Raw genomic sequence first — 22697 nt, forward strand, 5'->3', positions numbered from 1 at the left:
TTAGCTACCAAACCTTTTGTATTCGAGATGTAATACAAATTTCTGTGAGCTCCTGCACTACGACCTTTGGAGAGAACACCACCCAAAGTGATGAAACCAACTATTATTAGAGAAACATCGGTTAAACCAAAGACAAAGGATATGAAGAAAGAACAAAAACTAAAACAGGCTAAGAATATACCTTTGTCTCCTAAAATAATAGTAAAACCTATGGAAGCAGACATCCAAACACCAAATAAGTAGAAGATCCATACCATAGATAACAATGATTACGTCAAGGGAGAAGAGATTACTCCATCTCCAATACTGTAATTGTTACAAGAACAAATGAAACAAGAAATATACATAACAAATGTGGATGTAATGATTGTTTTGTTGAATTGTGCAATAATAACAAAAACATAACAAAAGGTGGTTTAACAAACATTATAAGAAATTTTATGAAATATAGAAAAGAATCCACTAATTTGAGCACCCATGAAAAAGGTTGCTTGTGCACTGCACACCTAATGTATCATAAAGAAAAAACAGGTAAATGTTGTGAGTAAATTATTAGAAAAAATCCAAATTGATAATACCTGTAGTACAAAAAAAGAAAGTAAATCTCAACTGCTACAACATAATATTTTCAATAGATATACAATGGAACGTAAATGGTCTACAGACTAGCTTACACCTAGGTGAAGTTAAGTTAAGTTAAGTATATCTTAGTTTAACCAGACCACTGAGCTGGTTAACAGCTCTCCTAGGGCTGGCCCGAAGGATTAGACTTATTTTTACGTGGCTAAGAACCTACTGGTTACCTAGCAACGGGACCTACAGCTTATTGTGGAATCCGAACCACATTATGACGAGAAATGAATTTCTATCACCAGAAATAAATTCCTCTAATTCCTCTTTGGCGGCTCGGAGAGTCGAACGCTGGGCCAACAGCGTGCCAGTCGAAAGCTCTACCACTCCTCCAAAGAGGAACTCTACACCTAGGTGAAATACAATGATTACTAAGAGAATATGAACCAATGATATTATACTTCAACATCTCAACAAAATGATATCAACAATAGGTAAATACACCGTGGCATCTACATTACGAGAGGAAGAAGGAAATTTAGGAACAGCCACATATGTACATAAAGTATGTTATGACAAGGTACCAGTAAACCTTACTGACCTGCAAATATCTGGTATTAAAATCCGAATAAAAAACAATAATTATGTGACTTATAATTCATACAACCTAATAAAAATTATGAAACTGATAAACTTAAAGATATATTTAACAATACCCAGGAACCTACATTAATAGTAGGTGTTTTAAGGCTCACAACCCAATATGGGACTATAACTGAACAAACTCAAATACAGCGAGAAGTAAAATAGAGTAATTCATAGATTCAAACGTGCTGTATAAATGATGATGAAATCAGCACATTTTTTTCAAAAACACGTGGAACATTGTCCTCAGTAGACTTAACTCTATGCACAACAATTATAGTTGACAGATTAGATTGGAATACAGTTGATGACTTGCACACCAGTGATCGTTTCCCAATGTTAATTTCATTATTACAAAATGATCCCGCCAAGCATGTCTCTCAATATAACATTTATAAAACAGATTGGGAACAATATGAATTTCACACTAGGACTACCTCAACATTTGAGCATATAAAAGATCATAATGAAACTAATAAATTTCTTGTTAATTTCACCAAAAATGCTCTCTGATAAAGCAATACCTAAATCAAAAACTAACAGAATTAATATATATAAAACACTCAATAAGGAGACAATTAGATAATTTGAATAAAATATGTATCCAATCTCTCTAATAATACTGTACTCCCATACAAAAAATATGGGGAAAATTCAGGAAAATAAATGGTACCCATGTTAAACCACCTAGACATGCCATATTAAAGGATGGAAAAAGAATACTTGATGCGAAAGAAATAAGTAATGTAACTGTAGAAAATTTAGCAAATGTAAGTAGTAATAAAAATTTGGATGAACACTTCCACACAAAGAAAAACAATATAGAATTAACAACAATACATTTTGAAACTATATTAGATATATATACAGTAATAGAAAATTTAATATGGAAGAGTTGGAATATACAGTACTCTCTTGAACAGCAATAAATCTGCTCCTGGAAGTGACAATATTAGTTTTGAGATGATCTGCCACTTAGGCAAAGTCATACCTATTACAGTTTTAAAATAATTTATGGACCAGAAATTTACCTCTGGACGAATGGCATAAAGCTATAAAAATTCCCATACCCAAACCTGGAAAGGACCCAAGTAATGTAAACAATTACATACCAATTTCTTTAACAAGTCCCTAATGCAAATTACAGTAGCGCACCGAGATAACGGACCATGGTATATTGTACTTCTGGATATATCGGTGTGAAACGGAAATATCAATTTGAGGGTTTTCGCCTCCAGATCAAGCGCCGAACTGTTTTTTTTTCAAATCGGGTGCCAAGAGGAAAGGTAGGGGTTTGAATGAGGGAGAAAGCGCATCACCAACACATGAATACATGTTTGTGATTGCAGTACACTGTATTTTCACTTTACAATACTGTACTGTATACTGTCCTGCAGTTTATATTAACCTGTTAAGCATCCTTTATGAGAGACACCGCCTCTCTTATATCACATTTTCTAGCTCACAGAGCGGTCATTTGTCTATGCTAATTTTTATGCTTTTTTGTGTCTTTTTTTTTATATTGATATTGATTTTTGTATCAAGATATTAGGATAATAAATAATGTAGAATAAGAAAAGATGAAAGACTTTATTTTGCATTTTTATATCCTAAGGGGAAAAGATGATTCTTTTGAATGCCATTCCCTGAAACATAGAGCCAGTAGATTAATGACCTGTTTAATTTCATTTCATCTGTGTCATACCATTTTAGTGCACCTGATATTGTAGGCAAACTTTCTATATATTCATCTAGAAACTGGATGGAAAATCTGTTTGTTACTGGTACAACATGCTATATTACTTTGTCATCAAAAAAATTTCTAAAAAGAAACAACACACGGTTTTCTTTATTCCGAACACTAAATTTCACATCTTTGGGTGAACGAAAAGTAAAGGGAACTCCAATGGGTTTCCCTTATCCTGAACTAAAAGTTCATGGAATCCACATCAGAGAGAGAAGAAGTAATTTTTGTGCTGACAAAAATGACTTCTCTCTGGGAAACAATTTCTGGCATGGGGTTTTCGACCGAATTCTAGTTAACGTTGGTGTGCTGAATCCAAATATGCAATCAGTTTTTGTCCATCACATCAGGTTTTCAAGATACAAGATATTATATATTTACATGAATTGGCAACTTTGTGCTCATAGTGAAAGAATTAGATGCAAAGATGTACAAAATATTTATTGTTTATGATTAACTCACAGCTACATGAACTTCCTTTTTTTTTTTTGACATTCTGTCATACACAACATCTGGAACATCCCTCTTCAAGCTCCAACAGTAGTTGGCCATCATACTGCAGTCCCGTCTTGGTAGCGTTCTTCCATAATTTTAATGTCTTGATGAAAGCGTTCACCTTGTTCCTCACTGGCATCACCCAGGTTCTCGGAAAAATTACTCAAATGACTGTGTAAGTAGTGCAACTTGATGCTCATTTTACATCCAAGTGATTGAAAACTCAGAAGCAGTTCTTCCACAATCTCTTTATAGTTGTCAGCTTTTCTGCTTCCCTGGAAATTCTTCATTACGTCAGAGAAAGCATCTCTGAGGAGTGTTCTTATCTGAGGTCCATCAAATACTCCTGCCTTTTTCTTCTCCTCACTCAGACTTGGAAAGGTTGAGCATATGTGGTAGAAGCAGTCTCCATTGTGATCAAGGGCTTTATCAAATTGTTTCATCAAGCCAAGTTTTATGTGTGGTGGAGGAAAGACTATTTTGTTTCTCCGAACAAGACGATCATTGATGATGTTCTTCTCACCAGGTGTCAAACTCCTCCTTGGAAGCCACTCCTTTTTTTGCCCAGTGGTCTGCTGTAGCCCTACTGTCCCAATAACACAAAAAAACAGGGGTATTTTGTGTAACCTCCTTGCTGACCAGGCAAAAAGTTCACCATTTTCAAATCTACCGAGATTAACCATTCATGTACATGATATTGCAACCTCTCCAGAACAATCTTGATGCTGGCATATTCTTCTTTCATGTTCACCTAGTGTCCTACTAGAATAGAACCAACCTTTTTTTCCGATGTGAAGCAAAACACATTTCAAGCTCTTTTTGGAACTGTCAATAAAAAGTCTCCAGTCAGTTGGATCACATGCAGGTAGCCCCATAGTAAGCAGAAGGCCTTCAACATCACTACAATACACAAGTTGAGCATCAGACTTAAAATACTTCCGCAGTTCTGCTTCTCTGTTACAATAAAAAGAAACACTAGTGCCAGGTTCTAGCATTCTTTTTTCTTTCAACCTGGAAGCTAACAATTCAGCAGACATCTTTGGCAAATACAAATCTCTTACCAGATAATTTAATTCAGCCTCAGTAAACAGAGAAGGCGTATCACAATCTTCATCAGGTGGCAGAAAAATCAGCCGGTTGGACTGATGGCATCGTCATCAATCTCAGGCATTCCAGCAAATACTGGTACAGGTATTTCATCACAATGTGCAACTGGTCGAATGGCAGAAGGTATATCTGGATATTTCAAGAGATGTTTGGTTTTCTTATTGAAACCTTTCACATTGACAAGACCGAAGTAGCAGTTATCAAAATGGTTTGTCGGTTCCCTCCAAACCATTGGCACACCAAACTTGAGCTTAGCATTCTTTCCTCGAGTCCATGATTGCAATGTTTCAACACATGTTTTGCATACTATGTGAGGAGCCCAGCTTTTGTCCTGGTCTCCAAGATGTACCTTACAGTAGGCAAGGTACATTTTCTTGACAGAAGAAGTTATGTTGCGCCTTTGATCCTTTAAAGTGTAGTTTCCGCAGATATAACAAAATACATTTGGGTTATTACATTTCTTCTTTGCGATGTTGTAGCCATAGCTACGTACATTCTAACTGATAAGTAATTACGATCTGCAAAGAAGAAACACAATTATGTAGGTCATAACTATCAGCATGATTACTTTGGTCTACTCATTTATAGAAACTTTGTCACGTAAATTAGTACAAAATGTTGATATAAAATTAGTTAGCATGTACCTGTATAACCTGTTCCCCCAATAAACATAATAAAAGCTATCTAAAAATAACAAACAGGATGTAACGCAAAAGAAAAATACCTCTGCATATCCCTAACGATATGAAGTAAAAAATTATACGTACATAAAGATTTGTAAAAACATATTAAGCAGCTTGCAATAAAAGAGGAAGAGTGAACAGGTAATATTTGCAGGAAATTACAGGAAAATGGGTTATGGTGACAGCGTAAAAATGTGATGTGATTGAGTAATTCTGAGACCAGATTTGGATTAAGCACCCCAAAATTAGTCTAGAAAAGCTATAACTTTCCATGCCAGAAATTTTTTGTTTTTATTTGTTGGCCAGTGGAAAAGGCGCTGTTATTTCCTTTTATCGTAGTCATCATCATTCTCTGCAACGAGTAGTGATAATATCTCTTCAGGCAAAAGATTTTTCTTTTGCTTTAGATCACCCATTGTGGGTGGATAAGTGAGATCAAACAAAAAGAAATCAGTTGTCTACCGATGAATGCCAGAAGAGCAGAGGGAGGTGGAGGTCGTTGTCCTCTTGTCAGACTCTCTTTCCCCAACAAAAAAAAAAGTTGCCACTTACCACTAATTTAGCTCACAGTGTTACCAATTGATGTTCCTACAATTTGTATAAGAGGGAAGAGCATTTCGCCTCCGAATTCAGTAGTGCACCATTCTTGAAAGAGGTAGGATGCGTTACTCCGTTGAAGGCGTTGTGATTTGGGATGCAGGCGACCGAGATATGCCCCCGGTGATGCTTAACAGGTTAAAAATAAGACTTTTATCTTACTTTACAGGTACTACTTGTTTATACTGTATAAATATACTTTATAGCAAAAAAGAAAATGGAGCAACTTCAATACTATGAGAAAAAATGACTAACTCATTTAGTTGTCATGCTTCTGTAAGACATTTATTTAATTTGTATTAACCCAAGATTGGAAGATGTCCAATTTTGAAACCTTACAAGAAGACCTATGCTAATTGGCATCACTGGAAGAAAAATAAAAAAAAATATTCAAACATGTTTTATTTTAACTAAATGCTACTCAGGTACAAAAATAAGATCTCTTAAGGCTATTAAACTATAAATGAATAAGAATTAACTTAAACAAATGACATTGTGAGGTATTTAAAAAAATAAAATTAAAAAAAAAGAAAAAAAAATTGTACTCATGCTGTTCCTGGGAATAAAATATATGAAAATGAGCAAATACTCATAACCTCTTAACTACAAGCAATGGTGATCACCAGGGCCAACTCTCGATGCTGAACGCCATAAAAACGGGGGTGCCTGGAACAAAAAGAGAATGGAGATATTTTAGGGGAGCTATTTGAAACACCACCAATTTGTAATTTTACAAGAAGACCTATGCCAATTGGTATCACTGGAGAAAAAATGAAAAAAAATATTCAAACATGTTTTATTTTAAATAAATGCTACTTAGGTACAAAAATAAGATCTCTTAAGGCTATAAAACTATAAATGAATAAGAATTAACTTAAAAAAATGACATTGTGAGGCATTTAAAAAATACAATTGAAACTGATCAAAGACTACAGCAACTCACTATCACGCAGCCTGCCACTCCTCAGAAAACAGCCTGAAACAAAGAGAAACGAGTATATAATTTGTGAAAGTATTGTAAAAATGCTGTAAAATACTGTCAAAATATGTGTGCAGCATAAAAAAACCTGTCAAAATGTTTGTGTTCGATATAAATCTATTGTGTTACCTGTCAGTTTACTCCTGGCAGTCGTTGCAAATGACAATCGAGTGGTGAGGACAAACAGCCTTCTGACAGTGTGCACAGACAGTCCTTGTCTGGCTGGCTACCTTCCATGGACAGAAGGCGCACCTCTTCTTGGTCCGCGGGCCTGGCGTAGGGTTCACATCCTGGGGCCTCACATCCTCCGTGATGCCAAAGCACGACCTTATCAGATTGCTGGCTGATAACTTCATGCCCGTCTGATGTAGCCTCCTCACAGCCCAAGGCTTCACCAATTCCGTAGCCAGGATGTGCATGAATGCACGTCGCACTTTAGTTAGACAGCCATCTTTGAGTTTACTCAAAATGAATACATTGAATACTGCAATGTTGACCATGCCGTAAAATAAACAAAGTGGCCACCGTCGTGTCTTCCTGCTGCATGAGTAGCGGCCGCACATGTTGTCCAAGACATCCACTCCTCTCTTAGTTTTGTTATAGAAATGGATGATCTTTGGTTTCTTTTTGTCCCCAAGCTGTGGTTTGTTGTGTTTTGATGATAAAAGGAGGACCACTTTGTCTTTCTTGGGTTTGTAAGAGACCATGGTAGCATTTTCTGTGAATAGAAATGCACTAGTGTTCACAGGCCGTTTCATCCTCGTATCTAGCATTGCTGAGGGGACATACCCTTTTTTACGTGATCTCCCTACTAATGTTGTTCGTCTTTTGTAGAGTGCAGTCACCAGGGAGAGAGAGGTGACCCAACTGTCGACCGTGATGTTGCGATGACTGTCCAGAAACGGCTCACAAAGTCTCAAGGTGTAGTGCTCCCCCAGTTTTCCTGCGGGTACTTTCGGCTTTCTGTTCTGGCCCAAGTCGACCACACCATTTAGCATGTAAGAGCTTTTGGCATCACATGCCATAACTATCTTCAGTCCACATTTTGATGGCTTGTTCCGCATGTAATACTTAAAAATGCATCTTTCCCTGAAGGCCAGCAGCTGTTCGTCTATGGTAATGTTCTTACTAGGAACATAATTTGCTCTGCAGTGGTCATTGAACTTTTCCCAAATGTCCCAGAACGCGGCCATCTTATCTTCCTTGTTCCTTTCTTCACGTGTAGTCTCATCATCGAACCTTAGAGCCCGCACCAGAAAGCAAAACCTTTTTTCGTTCATTGCTGCACGATATAACGGGCACCCATGCTGTGGACTCCACATTTCTTGACTTGTTATTTTGTTGTCTCTTTTAGCACCAGACTGTACGAGTATACCAATCAAAGCCTGTATCTCTTCTGCGCAGGTGTGTCCTACTGATGCTCTTTGTGGTACAGCTTTAAATGCTGTTGCTAAAATATCAATTCTTTGGTTTGTGAACCTAACTATGTCCGCCAGCATGTCAGCATCAATAAAAAGGGAGAGCAAGTCACTGGCAGAGGTAGCATTCACAGATGTTGCTGTCAGTCCTGGAGTGTATGTGGCTGGTCGGGTAGTGGCAGTACATCTCCTCAACAGTGGTTTCCTTGACCACACAGTTTTGTCAGTTGTGCAGCGCTGAGATGCCGTTAGATGAAAAAAAAAGTTCTCATGAGAATCACTTGTAGAAGGGGTGGCAGTGTGGGCTGCAGCATCCTGGGTGGGCATGGAAGTGGGGGCTGCAGCATCCTGGATGGGTGTGGCTGTCAGCGCTGGTGTATCCTCAGTTGATGTGGCTGTGGACGGTGCATCTTCCTGGTAGGGCTGGAGTGTGGACGGTGCTGTAGCCTCCTCCTCTGTACCACTGGAGATTGAAGAGAGTCCGTCCTCATCCCAGTCCATGGGTAAATAATCGGATTCGGAATCCTCTGACACATCACTGACCACAATTCGATACTCTGATTCAGAATCCTCTGACACATCACTGACCACAATTCGACGTTTCCTGGGTCGAGTTGTTGAATGGTACAAACGTCTGGCACCTTTCTCTGGTACACGTGAGATTTCCACGTCAGAGTCACTATCACTATCCTCACTTACTGATGCTGGTGTGAGGGCAGAGGCACGAGAGGTAGAAGGTTTGGGAGATGGGTGGGTGCCACTTGGTGTGGTGGGATGACCCACTTCCTGCTGAGAGGGACCTGCACTATCAGCCACTTCACACACTTCACTCACTATGGGAGCCTCACTCCCATCGTTGCTTTCTAGGATGATTTCTACGGTTTTGTCAAACCTAGAGGAGTTTGTATGGTCCTCTAGTAGCGTAGCTTGCGTTTTGCAGCCATTACCACTACCTTCAACAAAAAAGAAGGAAATATACACACTGCTGTTTATAAAAATTCATTTGGGTCATGGTTAGGTATGCACAAGACATATTCAGGCTAAAAAAACTCCCTAATGCACCAGCACAACGCTACTACATGATTCAACATGGCATCCTACCCAATTATCTATTTTACAAATAAATAAAGTTTTTGGAAGTCTTGTGCCAAATGGATACACTGCTACTCACCATACAGTCATGAAGAGAGAGAACACAAAAACGTGCATTCACTCACTGACTTTTAGCTGTAGACTGCCTGTAGGAACCTCCAGCAGTGTTGCAGTGAGCTCTGAACTCTCAATTCCACATTTCCGTGACAGAAAACGAATCCCGCAAATCGGTAGTTATAGAAAACAATTCTTATCTCATGGGAAACTTAAGAAAATATTTAGATTGTTGGACAGGGTAGCTACTCTCACGTTCAGAGTGAAGTGTAACAGATTGCAAACATATTGAAGAGCAAATTTGATAATTCAATACCATTATTGAACTGACAAAATGGATACAATATGTTCAGTATCTTGTTACATGGATTATGTAAATCAATTTTTTAAAGTTTATTATAACAATTACCATATTTACAAATTAAATTATCTTGTAGTAACATTCTATATCACAAAAGATTCTCTATATTCATCAATATAAACTGTTTTCAGACATTATCTAGATTTAATATAACAAATTATTATAGATATAACATAAGTATTGATATAACAAATATCATAGATATAACAATGTATAAAAATAATTTACACTGCGTAAATAGAAAAAATAAATGTAGTCTACTGTAGCTTCTATACTCCTAAATATAACCTATATATAGGCTAAGCTTTCAGACATTAAAAAATCTCATACAACAACAAGTAATATACATAAAACTATCAAAATGTATGACTAGTATTCACACTGCATTAATGAAAATAAATGCAGCCTACTGTAATTTCTATATTAATAAATATAGCCTACAGCTCCTCGTCAATATCCTGTTCTTCTTCTTCTTCTTCTTCTTCATTATCATCTTCAATTTTGAGTCCTTCTAATTCTCTAATCATTCTATTCGTAGGTAGAAATTTTATACAGCCTCCGCCATTTTTCACGGTTTCTGACACTCTTATTAGTGCTGCTTGAGTGGATGTGAGGAGTCTGTTCCTAGTCTTTGTTTTTGTTAAAGTCACTTTCGAGAATATCCTCTCGGCATCTGCATTTGATGTTGGGAGTGTCAGAATATGAAGAGCAAATGTAGGTAAAACTGTAAATATGGGATTGTCTTCACGATTCCGGAGTTTGGAAAGACCTAATAAAATTCATTTGCGTTCTTGGCACGACACAACTCCTCAGGAAGGGTGACATAGGGAAGTTGCCTCCATTCATCATCTAGAATCTGAATTTGATCTTGTTGAATGATTCGAGGAACCTCCTTTGCCAAATCTGTTAATGTTGGTGTCTTATCAAGCAGATCTGGGCTGGTGCAATCCTTGACACAGAACACGCTGCATAGTTGCAATAATTTTGAACTGAGTGGAAATCTGCTCTTCATTTCCAAACAAGCTGTCACATAAAAATGTCTGCATCTTGTTCTGAAGTCAGTTATCATATCCTCATTCGATCTTATTTCAGGTGTTTGTAGGAGACTATGTTTCTCTAAACCCAAATAGATTTGATTGAGAGGCAAGAAATTATTTTCATCTGCTGGATTTATTTCACATATATATTTGTGGTCAGTGGCTTTCGTTGATAACAGTTCCTTAGTATTTGTAGATATAAGTCACGACAAGCTTCATATAACAAATGCACCATAGGTTCCTTCCTCTGAAATAATAGGTTGAATGTGGTAAATTTAGGAAGGATATAGTTTAAAAATATGAAGTACATATGCATGAAACGATCATTTAATCCTTCGTAGAAGTTAGTGGATGTTGGGAGCCTATTTTCCAGATGTTTCCCCCTGAAATACATAGTTAATGGCTGCCACTGTTCTAAAATACGTGATACAGCCATGTGAAGTGACAGCCATCGGGTCTGTGAGACATGGAGAATTTTATGTGGATCTGTATTGCAAAAAACTTGGAATTATTGGAATCCACTTTGTCTCTTTGCACTATGGGAAAAATATGTATAAATTCCTCTTAATAAATTCTCACAGCCCTGGGGAAGGATTCTGGCAGCGTTTGAAGAGCAAATGTGTACAGTGACATATACACTTAATTACAGTGATACCTGGTGCTGCATTCTTCAAATGGCTTGTAACGGAATTATGTTGGCCCATAATGTTTGCAGCAGCACCATTGGCAGCGAAACCAATTAAATTTTCTAAAGGAATATTATTTTCGTTTAATAACTTGAGTATCAAATCAAATAAATGCTGCCCAATTGAGCCCTCAAGATCAGATGTTGCATCGGTGTTGTCGTATATCTCCACTAAATCAAGCAATCGTGTGTGAATAGAGTTGGTGCTAGGATTGTAATATTTCACGACGACAGCACGTTTTCTTCGTGCTTATATCAGATGTCTCATCAATTATTATTGAAAATTTTGATGATTTGAGAACTTCTGCAATACAGGCAGTCCCCGGTTTATGATGGGTCCGGCTTGCCACATTCTGAGGTTACAATGCTTTTCAAATATATTCACCAGAAATTATTTCCCGGTTTACGACGCATATTCCAGGGTTACGACGCGTCGTACGCCATCCGACGGAAGAAATATGGCTCCAAAACAGCAGAATAATAAAAATTTGGAGCTTTTTTTTATGAAAAACTCAATAAAAATGCAGTTTACATCATTTTCTATACACCCAAAGCATTAAGAGTAAGGTTTTCTTAGGATTTTTGACGATTTTCGACGATTTTTCGGTTTACGAAGTTTTTAGCCTTTGATCTTTTGAGTGTTATATGCTGCACAACATTGGGATCCTTTAGGATCTCCTTCAATAAATCAATCACATGGTCTGCTGTGTTGAATGAAATGTTGTGCTCTGCAAAAAAGGCTGCTAGTTTAATCTCAGCCGTAGTCACAAGATCTTGAGTGCTGCTAGCTGCTGGAACAACGACCGGTGGGTTGTTTATTACCGACATCACATCACTGTGTGATTTTGTAGCCTTAAGTAGTTTCAAACTTGTCACATCTGCAAGTAATTCACTCTTGCAAACATGGCAAAAGGCTTTATTAGGGTTTCCTTCTACTTTTCGTAACCAATCTTGGAAATCTTCATTTTCTAGCCATGCTTCTCGGAATCGTCTTTTTGAAGACATTATGAACAATTTGCCTGCAGGAGGAAATATTAGTAATAAATTTACAATTCAACAAGAGATTTAGGTGATTTAGTCCTAATTAAATGAGATGTGAGTACTAGATGCAGATAGAGGATTAACCTAACTTGCGAAAAAAGCCCCTCCCCCCTTCTACTGATAAGAAGCTAATATATATATATATATATATATATATATATATATATATATATATATATATATATATATATATATATATATATATATATATATATATATATAAAAAGAGAGAGAGAGAGAGAGAGAGAGAGAGAGAGAGAGAGAGAGAGAGAGAGAGAGAGAGAGAGAGAGAGACCTGAGTCATTTAAGTTATATAAAGATTATGTGTCTACTCTGAGGCATTCATATATCCATGTATAACATTCAAGATGTAAGTCCTAATATGCATAATATTTTATTTCTTATTATTTTCCTATTTCCCTATGCTTGTTGCAACAGGTGTGCGAGACGAGCAGTTGAAGGTTCCCCAGTGGTAGGGTGCAAATTTTAGAAGACTGCAAGGGCTATGCGTCCCCACCACTGAAGTTATAATGATCCTAACTACAATATCAATGAACAATGCAAACATCTGAACCATAATAATTTTTCTTACGTTAGGGTAACGTAAGCAAATCATGAACAATTCAACAAGTACCATAATCATACAGGTGTCAATAACTATTCTGATTAGACGTCTGAAAGAACAAAACATTTATGCAATATGCTTTTCATCTACGTGTTATGCAAATATTTCATGTATGCGATTGTTAGATAATATAAATTCAAGTTAGAAATTAAAAAAAAGAATGGAAATAGTGTGCACAGGACGTGCAGAGTCCCATGCGGAATGCAGATTCTGCACTCCGCATGAAAGTGTGCAAGAGCTGCCCGTAGGGTTAAAACTCCGCATAACAGACGAAAAACGTGTACTTTGGCAATGCTGACCTCCAGTAGTTGCCTATTAGCATTATTTCTGGTGCAATTGACTGGGAAACTCAAAAGTAAAAAAATGAGGATGCCAATTGGCACAGGTCTACCAATCTTGGGCATTGTATAGATATTTTACTGGGTTTACATTAATATTATTTTATTAAAATTAGTAAATCACTGTTATAAGTGCTTTAGGGGTGTACAGGTATACACTTAAGAGCAACAGTTTTAGGAGAGTAATGTAAGATAACTCTGGGTGTTTTGGGATGATGGTTTGGGATGTATTTTTATTTGAACGGATATTAAATTTAGTGTGATAATTTAATGTATATTTTGTTTGAATTGTTAAATTAGGCAGTGAACTGTTAAAATAAGCAGTTATATGCATTTTACAGTAGTTTAAGGAGTACAGGGTATAAATGTACCTGTACTTTATGGCAAAAACATTCATTCATGTATCTGTACAACGATACATCTTAGTTTTTTTTATTGTGGTGTAGGCTCAGCCGCTTTAATCCGTTATCTCAGTAAGCTACTGTGACATAATTTTTGTATTTACTAAAATCATTCAGAGTAACTCCAAAGTTTAGACACCAAGAAATTTAACACGTTTCCAGAGATGGGACCCACCAGTGGGTCACACTGTTCTCTCATTTGCTGCAATGTGACCCACCGGTGGGTCCCAATAGAACAAAATTATTTTTTTTATTTATAAAAAAACTTAAACTTTTAATTGCAATTATTATTTTAGTAGATCAGTATTGCTATCAAAGGGTTGAATTATACAAAAAAAAAATAAAAAACAAAGTTTTATTGAAACAATTGCAAAGAAAATTTGTCTGACATTCAGTATATAAGAAAATTACTTTTCCATTCCATTTGCTAATGAAAAATCATATCACTAGTTATGTTTGAGATTGAAACATGATAAACATAGATATGGAGTGCCATCACATGAGTCACAATATGTGGAAACCTTTCTTGACTTGATTTTGGCCACTTTGGATCCTTCATTTGCTGCTAACATTTCGTAGCAGCCTCTGCATCGTTTCCTTGTTTTTCTTTTCTGTCCTTCTGCTTCTTTGAGACAATGTGAAGATTTTCCTGAAATATTCATACTTGATTTTCCTGGTTTGTTTTTTTCCTTCATGATACCACTAGTATAGTATAAGACAATAGATTCCTTGAATGCACGTAATGACATTTTCTTGACAGCAAAGTACTTATTGTAAAGTACCCAAGCATTCACTATAGAAGTACCAGCAATAAATTCTAATGCTACTTTTCTGTACCATTTTCTTGACTTCTTCAGAGGTGAATAACATGATGACATTTGATCTGATAAATCAACTCCTTTCTTGCACTTATTATAGTCTAACACACTTTGAGGTTTCTTGATAGGTAAACCAGTCCTTGTGACTTTACCTGTGTTGATTAGAGTAGCATCATGTTCTGGAACTGTTGATAGAGTCACAACATATCTTTTATCTTTCCAATTGAATACTTTCACTCTATTCTTATTTTCTAAGGCTTTAATTTCACCTCTCTTTAGTTTTGCTTTTGTAACTGACTTTGGAAGATACTTTCTATTGACTCTTACTGTGCCACATAGGTAAGTCTTCCGCTGAAGAAGATACTCTCCTAAGAAACTGGAGATATAGTAATTATCTGCAAACAAAGTCACTCCCATATCCATATGATTTGCAAGGAGTCTTACTACAAGAGATTCAGTCTTACTTAGAGGTGGAGTAGCTACTCCTACACCAGTATATAACTCCATGTTTAGAGTGTATCCATCAGGAGTGCAAAGTTTGAACAGTTTGCATCCATACTTATGGCTCTTTCCAGGGATGTGCTGTCTGTAAATGACACGGCCTCTGAAAGGCACCATACTCTCATCAATTATAACATCAGATCCTGATTTATAGATTGATTGATACTGCACCAAAATCATATCTAGTAATTTTCTTATTTTCCAATCTCTTCCCACATTAGGTTCTTCATTGTTGCAAAAATGTAACATTTGCAAGAGCAAGAGGAAGCGGTCTCTACTCATTGTTTTTGGAACAATTTCATTCTTATAAAGGATGCTTTTTGACCAATATACAGTAATTGGATCTCAGGGAATGGAACCAATCCCATGTAAATGATAAGTCCAATAAACTTTTCAATTTCTTCGTTATTTGTAGGAACCCACTGCCGTAATTTCGATCTTCTTGTTACAGTAACCGAAGAAATTTTCTGCTCAGCATATCGATTGGTTTCTTGAACAATTAGATTTATAATATCATCAGTAATTATTTGTTTGTAAACATCAATAGGCCAAATTTGGTTATCTGTAGACGATGGATGCACAGTTACACAAAGTTCTTCTTTCCCAGTAAATCCATGTTGTCGAGCTTTCTTAGTCACTTTTATCCACTCGGCATTTGGTGGACATGTGTCTTCATTCAAAATTTCTTCCTCATTTTCTTGCTCTTCTTCAGTGATTTGATTTTCAGAATCATCATGCAGAGACTCTTCACTTGATGAACTGCTTCCTGTTTCTGAATGAATATATTCATCATCAGAAGTGTCTTCTTCAGAAGACAGTTCTTCTTCAGAATTGGAGCTTTCATTTCTATCAGATTTTTTTTTACTTCCATAAAAGTTGGAAGGCAACATTGTAACACCTGCAAAGATGATATGCTGCGTAAAGTTTTGCTACTAAGGTAAAACAATATATAAAATTACTGATTGATTTAGAGAAATTTTGAAAAGATTCAAAACTGTGGGTCATATTAGGTCATTCACTGCTTAAGAAAAAAAAAAAGACAGAAAAGGAAACCCTTACAAACCCTCAAATATATAAATTACATATAACTAAAAAAAAGAGCGAAAAGGAAACCCTACCCAAACCCTCAAATACATAAATTATATATAAATATTTATTACATGATAGCAGGTCTCATAGATACAGAGTGGTTGGCTACAATTAAAAAAAAAAATTCAAGTGGGACCCACCGGTGGGTCCTATCGCACTGCAGTAATAAAATTTTCATTCAGATGCGATGGGACCCACTGGTGGGTCACAGCTTTTCTTACCTCAACAAAGTCTATCTTGTGAGAGACAAGCATGAACAACCTCTCCCCTTGTTGTCTCCTTTGGTACTGACGATAGAGCAGTTTTACTACTGTCGCAGTACCAGCATTCCAGCCATTATGGCTGTCGCAGGAAACGTGTTGAATATGAAAACGATCATGCCAGGGGCAATACCAGCAACAGGGGTATAGGAGACCACTGACTGCCTTTGAACTTGAGCTTTTGAATATTAGCCGCAGGCCACATGAAATTATGTGGTGGGCTAGATGTGGCCCTCAGGCCACAGTTTGAAAACCTTTGTGCCAAAGCTATCCTAAATGGCAAAAGTAACTGTTACACTGAATTACACACACCCACCCACAACGAAAGTTTGAGGCACAAACACATCCAAAGTTGCAACAACCATGTTACAGTAATCACAAGAAACACATACAGTACAAACTATGCTTACATAATAAAGTTTGGGAAAGAAAAGGAGGGAGAGGTTAAACACAACGATAACAGCTACTGTACTTACACCAATCCAATAATACTGGTGATTTGTCATTTTCAGGTTCATCTTCCACTCTAACTTCTTCAACTTCTGGTCTTCGCTTCTTTGAATCTGGAGAATGTGACCAAGAAAGAGCTCTTCTGTTTTCGCCTCGTCTATCTCCTGTATCGTGTGGCCCCTGCTTTGATTCCATTAACTCTTCCTTTATGTAAATTTCCTCAATTTTCATGGAACCATCATACTCATTTCCAAGGTCTTCCTTAACCTCTGCAAAAATACAAAAACTAAATAAGAAGAAATAAAGGTGAGAGGGAAATAAAACAAGTATCAACACTTGGACACTGATAAAGAGAGAGAGAGAGAGAGAGAGAGACTCTTGTTACAAATCCTCCTTTGGTCTTTCTTGTTTAACTATCACACTTCTTCATCTTTAACTTGTGCAACATAGTTGCTAAGCAATCAACGAATGTGGTTTTGAAAGTAAAGCTGCTAAGCAATCTAGGATATGTACTTCCTAAGAACAAAAACCTAATTATACTGTACTGTACTGTAGTAACATTACAATCACACTGAAAGCATAGAGTGGAGCAAAACAGCCTCCTTGGCAACATGATCTGTAATTCTTTTTTTTGTTACTACTTTGTTTGTTCCCATTTTGATAGCTAATATCACAAATTTTTAAAGTAATTTATATTTTTCCTAACTATACAAACCTGGGGTCCTTTACAATAGAAACTGACTTCAGTGCAGCTGGAGCATGACCGTTTAACTTTAAACACGGTGATGAAGTATGTAGTTAACTACCGACTACAGGTAGGGGTCCCACCCACCCAGTTGGTATACGCTAACTTTGCCTTTTGGCCCAGGAAGCAGAATGAGGGGTGGCTGAGGTGGGCATAAATTGTAAAGGACCTCAGGTTTGTATAGTTAGGAAAAATACAAATTACTTTCAAAATCTGTGATTTGTTCCTACATAATATACAAACCTTTGGTCCTTTACAATAGGAAAACTTGCTTCTTGGAGGGAGGATTCTGAGTAAGCTTCTGAAATGACTGGAGTTTGCCTCACCTGGGACTGTTCAATTGTCAGATTTCTGGACCTTTCAAATTAATGTGTGTGGCAACACTGCTTCGAAAAAGTCTTGGGTGAACGCAGAGCGTCGGAGACCATAAAACTAGGATAACCAATGGGTTTGTTTTATTGGTAGCCCCTGTCTCCCCTTGCTAGAGAGAGAGGAGGACTTGCATCTATTAATCTAAGATTATACACAGGGTGCTAAGTTATGTCAGCTCACCTGCCTGACCCGCCCGACCAGCAAGTGACGGATGGCAACTCGACTATCCCTGTGAGAAAGGAGAGGAGAGGAGAGAAAAAAAGAGAGAAAACAGGAAGCCAGTCCCACCATACATTCACTCTTTGCCACCGAACACCTTAGGCGAGATGCAAACTGTCCGCAATGGGATCCGGGTGAGCTACGCAACTTGTTGAGCAGCCACCACAGGGCTCAGGAAAAAGGAGTCCCAAGACCTGTGGGCAACACCCTGAAGATATAAAGATATAAGAGTGGACAGCCTACGCCACTTTCTGTCTTAATACCTGAAAAACCTACAGGTTCTTCTGGAGTGTGAGGGACGGACCAATGTCCCTATCCTCATGAGGTACTTGGAACGAACTCCTAGCCACATGTTGGCGATCGAGAATGCTCGTTTGACAGCCTCACAAGGCTAGAAAGAATATGTGTTTGAACACTTCTTCCTTAGCTGAAAAAGTACTAAAGAAGAGCCATCAACACTCAGGCTTGAAATGTCGAGCCCTCTTGAAGATTGTACTGAGGCCTCTAACTGGAAACAGTAGTATCTTGTATGAATACTACTAACCAGTTCGAAATGGGACCGAAAGTGACTTGCAAGTCTTGCTATGAGTTTCAGGACAAACTTGAGCATGACAGAATCTTACCATCTGGTGCGCCCTTGCTAGGCGTACGACTCTTGCTCCCATAGCAACAATTGGCAAAGTGTCCTGTTTTTCCACAGTGAAAACATTCTGCAGCGCTAGCAGGGCAATTGGCACGGCCCCTTAAGTGTGCAATCCCGCAAAACTCACATTTCACTCTTGCCTTGGAGCTCGATTTCACCACATCTTCCTTCTTTTTCTGGTAATTTGTTTTCACTGCTGCTACTTCTTCCAGTGGCAACGCTGATTCCTCCTCCCTGTCAATGCCCACCTCACTGAACTCTCTTCACTCCCCTCTTTGTGTGGGGCCACCGCATTCCCATACTGCCTCCTCGAACGCCTCGCACTTTGCCATGATTGCACTAACAGAATTGTGCTTCTCAAAGTTTTCTAAAGTATCCTGTTTTAACTTTTGATTCTGTATGCCACTCACACTTTTACCTGCCAGCACATATTCACATAAATCCTCTCTGCACTTAGGGCATGCAAATGCACACTCGAGGGCCTCCCACTGGCACATGTGGATGTATTCCTTTGCCGTTTCTTCTTCTCTCTGTCTTCCTGTGAAGAACTTATCCCACACAACCGCTCTGTTCGCTGTCTTCGTGGTTATTTTTCTCAGAGCATTAAAGGTGTCCTCTACCCCTAGGGTATTCCAAGTGGCTGAAGACAATTGGGCGTCTATTGCACTTTGCAATTTGTCTTCATATAGTAGCCTGATAATCATTACTGCCACATCACAGGAAAACTTCATATGGTAGCCTGATAATCATTACTGCCTCATCACGGGAAAACCTGCTGATTTTTATCCAATCTTCCATAGATTGCTTCCAGTGCCTAAAATCCTCTGCTGACATCACATACATGCAATTTTTGGGGGAAATATGCTTGCTGTTCCCCATGCCTAGTGCTGAATTATTCCCACCTGTTTGTTATGGCCGTAACTAATGCCTGAACTAATGTGTTTAGATCCACTGCTGCGCCATCGCCGATACCACTTCTGGCGTCTCTAGGTCTTATTAATCTAGGGGTACTTTTCAGCTATCTTCTACAAAATCCCGTCATTCTGCGTACGTAATACTCCGTCGCTGCACCATATAGGAGACTCTATGGGCAAGGTAAGTAAGTGGCACTATTCTCATGTTGACGGTTTATTACAGAAGCATCTTACTCCTAAGGTGGGTACAGGGCAATTGACGTTCGATGGTGTTAGGTAATGCGTTGTTAACCATAGACATAACAACATTCGATTCAGTAGTATTTCTGATATCAGTAACATGAAACATACTTATCTTACAGAGATGAAACATCAACAGTGATAAAATATTCTATTGTGTACTGTTATACATGTGATAATCATAGTCAACTAAACTTGTAATGAAATACAGTACAATAAATCAGATAAAACAAAAAATATGGCAATGCTACCTATGTCGATCTGTCATGAATTGCTGGATTTGTTTATTTTTGTGTTTTTTATGCTTATGGTACAGTAACTGATATTATTTCCATTAAAGAATATGTACAGTACAGTACTGATATATGAGAGAGAGAGAGAGAGAGAGAGAGAGAGAGAGAGAGAGAGAGAGAGAGAGAGAGAGAGAGAGAGAGAGAGAGAGATTATGTCATCACAGAAAAATTGCTACTGGAGCCTATGTATGAAATTCGGATTTTAAATATTTTTATGGTGATTAGGTCAATATAATATAATATATTCTGTAAGTGAAGTAATGTGTTATAGATATTTTGCGGTGTTTTCTCAGTATATGTATACTGAGAGAGAGAGAGAGAGAGAGAGAGAGAGAGAGAGAGAGAGAGAGAGAGAGAGAGAGAGAGAGAGAGAGAGAGAGAATGATGGCACTAGAATTTTTTAATAAATTTATGGGAGATGGTGAGGACTACACAAAATGACGTAAACCAAGAACTTTCAGTAGTAAATAATTTTTTTTATCACAAATGTATTTGTACGTACTGTAATCAGTTTGGAGGCACATGTACATGTCCCATCGTTCTAAACTACCCACATATTTTAAATGCTCTATACAGCACTAGTACTATCCTAAAATACGTACCCATACAGTGAATATAATTTCAAAATCATCTTACAACACAGGAAAATATCAGTACAGTATATATAAAATGCATGCCCAGTGCATTACAGTATGCACAGAACAATGCGCAAAGTTACGTAGGCCAAAGAAAACGTGCGTGTCTGAATGACAGGGGATACTTAGGAGTAACAGTTGTAGGCGGATATACTTAATTTTGCAACAAGACTTTCAAATGATATTAGGGTGTTCTGAGATGGTAGTTTAAGATATATTTTTGTTTGAACTGTCAAGTTTAGCAATGAACTGTTAAAATAGGCAGTTATAAGGATTTTAGGGGTGTATATAGCCTACTTAAGAGTAACAGTAGTAGGAGAGTACTGTACTGTAATGTAAGGTTACTTTGGGCATTTTGGGATGATGGTTTAGGGCGTATTGTTGTTTGAAATGATATCAAATTGTTTTATTATGGTAATTTAAGGTATGTTTTTATTTGAACTATCAAATTAAGCAGTGAAATGTTAAAACAGGCAGTTATAAACATTTTACTTTAAGGGTACAAGGTATCTGGCAGTTATAATCCAGTTATAAGCATTTTTAGAGGGGATTTTTGCATTTCCGCAGTATTTTTTCATTCAAGCTGCCATGCAAGAGGAAACTATGGCCATGTAATTACTTTGTAAGTTACTTATATAAAATATAATAGGGTTAAAACAGTATTACAGTCTTTCTAAATCCTGTAATTTTAAATGAAGTAAAGGTTAATCTTACCAGTTTCCAACATTGCTTTTGCCTATTCAAAAACTGTAACTCTATGGCATACTTTAAGGCCTTCTCTTCCATTGTTTTAAGGATGAATAAGAATTTATATTATTTTTACTATGAAACCAACAATTTATAATGTGCAAGCTTTAACAAGTCAACAAATGCAACGCAACGCACAATAAACAAGCAATGGTTACAATAACTAACACTGGTAAACAGTTGTTTCTTGATATGGCCGTTTGTCAGAATTCACTGTTATTTACACAAGAATTTTGCATGAAATAGTAAGTGGTTGTTAAACAAAAGAAACACATGTAAAATATTTGACAAGCTGTAAGTTTGGTAAGCCTGGGTAAATGTATAACGATCTGCATTTAGCATACTGAGTTTGCTTCTACGCCTGTTATGTACAGGTTTGCTTCTATACCTGTTATGTACAGGTTTGCTTCTAAGCCTGTTATGTACAGGTTTGCTTCTACGCCTGTTATGTACAGGTTTGCTTCTAAGCCTGTTATGTACAGAGTTTGCTTCTATACCTGTTATTTACAGAGTTTGCTTCTAGGCCTGTTAATAAATAAAAAAAGGTGACTTAGATGTAATATACATTATCAGTGGAATCTATCAAAACTGAGACAGGCATAGTAAGCCTAGCCTAGCATAATGCACTGAAAATGAAACTCAAACACTAAGCATAGTCTAGTGTAATCTGATGAAAATGCAACTCGCATAATATACTACGTATGTGATGAAACCATTTTGGGGACAAATCTGAAGGGTCACATGATACAAGAGCATATATGGCAATTACAGTACGGTTCATTTGAATTTTACAGTGTTTAGATGGAAGTATGTATTAGCGTGTTCACGGACGATGTGAGTGGACTACAGTGGTGAATGGTGTGGGAAGAGGTGCTGTAGAGATAATGAAGCGGCCTTTC

General features: G+C 37.3%; 1 protein-coding gene across 1 annotated transcript in view; it reads right to left on the reverse strand.

Annotated features, from left to right (window-relative positions):
* Positions 1–6230: 6230 nt before the first annotated feature.
* The window catches only part of LOC136845041 (tigger transposable element-derived protein 1-like), a 289897-nt gene continuing 273430 nt past the window's right edge, over positions 6231–22697 (reverse strand). The window contains exons 3-6 of the mRNA XM_067114769.1: positions 17017–17259; positions 6950–9191; positions 6785–6817; positions 6231–6507 (exon numbers count right to left, since the gene is read on the reverse strand). Of these exons, the coding sequence (XP_066970870.1) occupies positions 6958–9191; positions 17017–17259 (2477 nt within the window). The 3' untranslated portion in view covers positions 6231–6507; positions 6785–6817; positions 6950–6957. The remainder of the gene's footprint in view (positions 6508–6784; positions 6818–6949; positions 9192–17016; positions 17260–22697) is intronic.

This window comes from Macrobrachium rosenbergii, chromosome 13, assembly GCF_040412425.1.
Source record: "Macrobrachium rosenbergii isolate ZJJX-2024 chromosome 13, ASM4041242v1, whole genome shotgun sequence".
In the NCBI taxonomy this organism is placed as follows: domain Eukaryota; kingdom Metazoa; phylum Arthropoda; class Malacostraca; order Decapoda; family Palaemonidae; genus Macrobrachium; species Macrobrachium rosenbergii.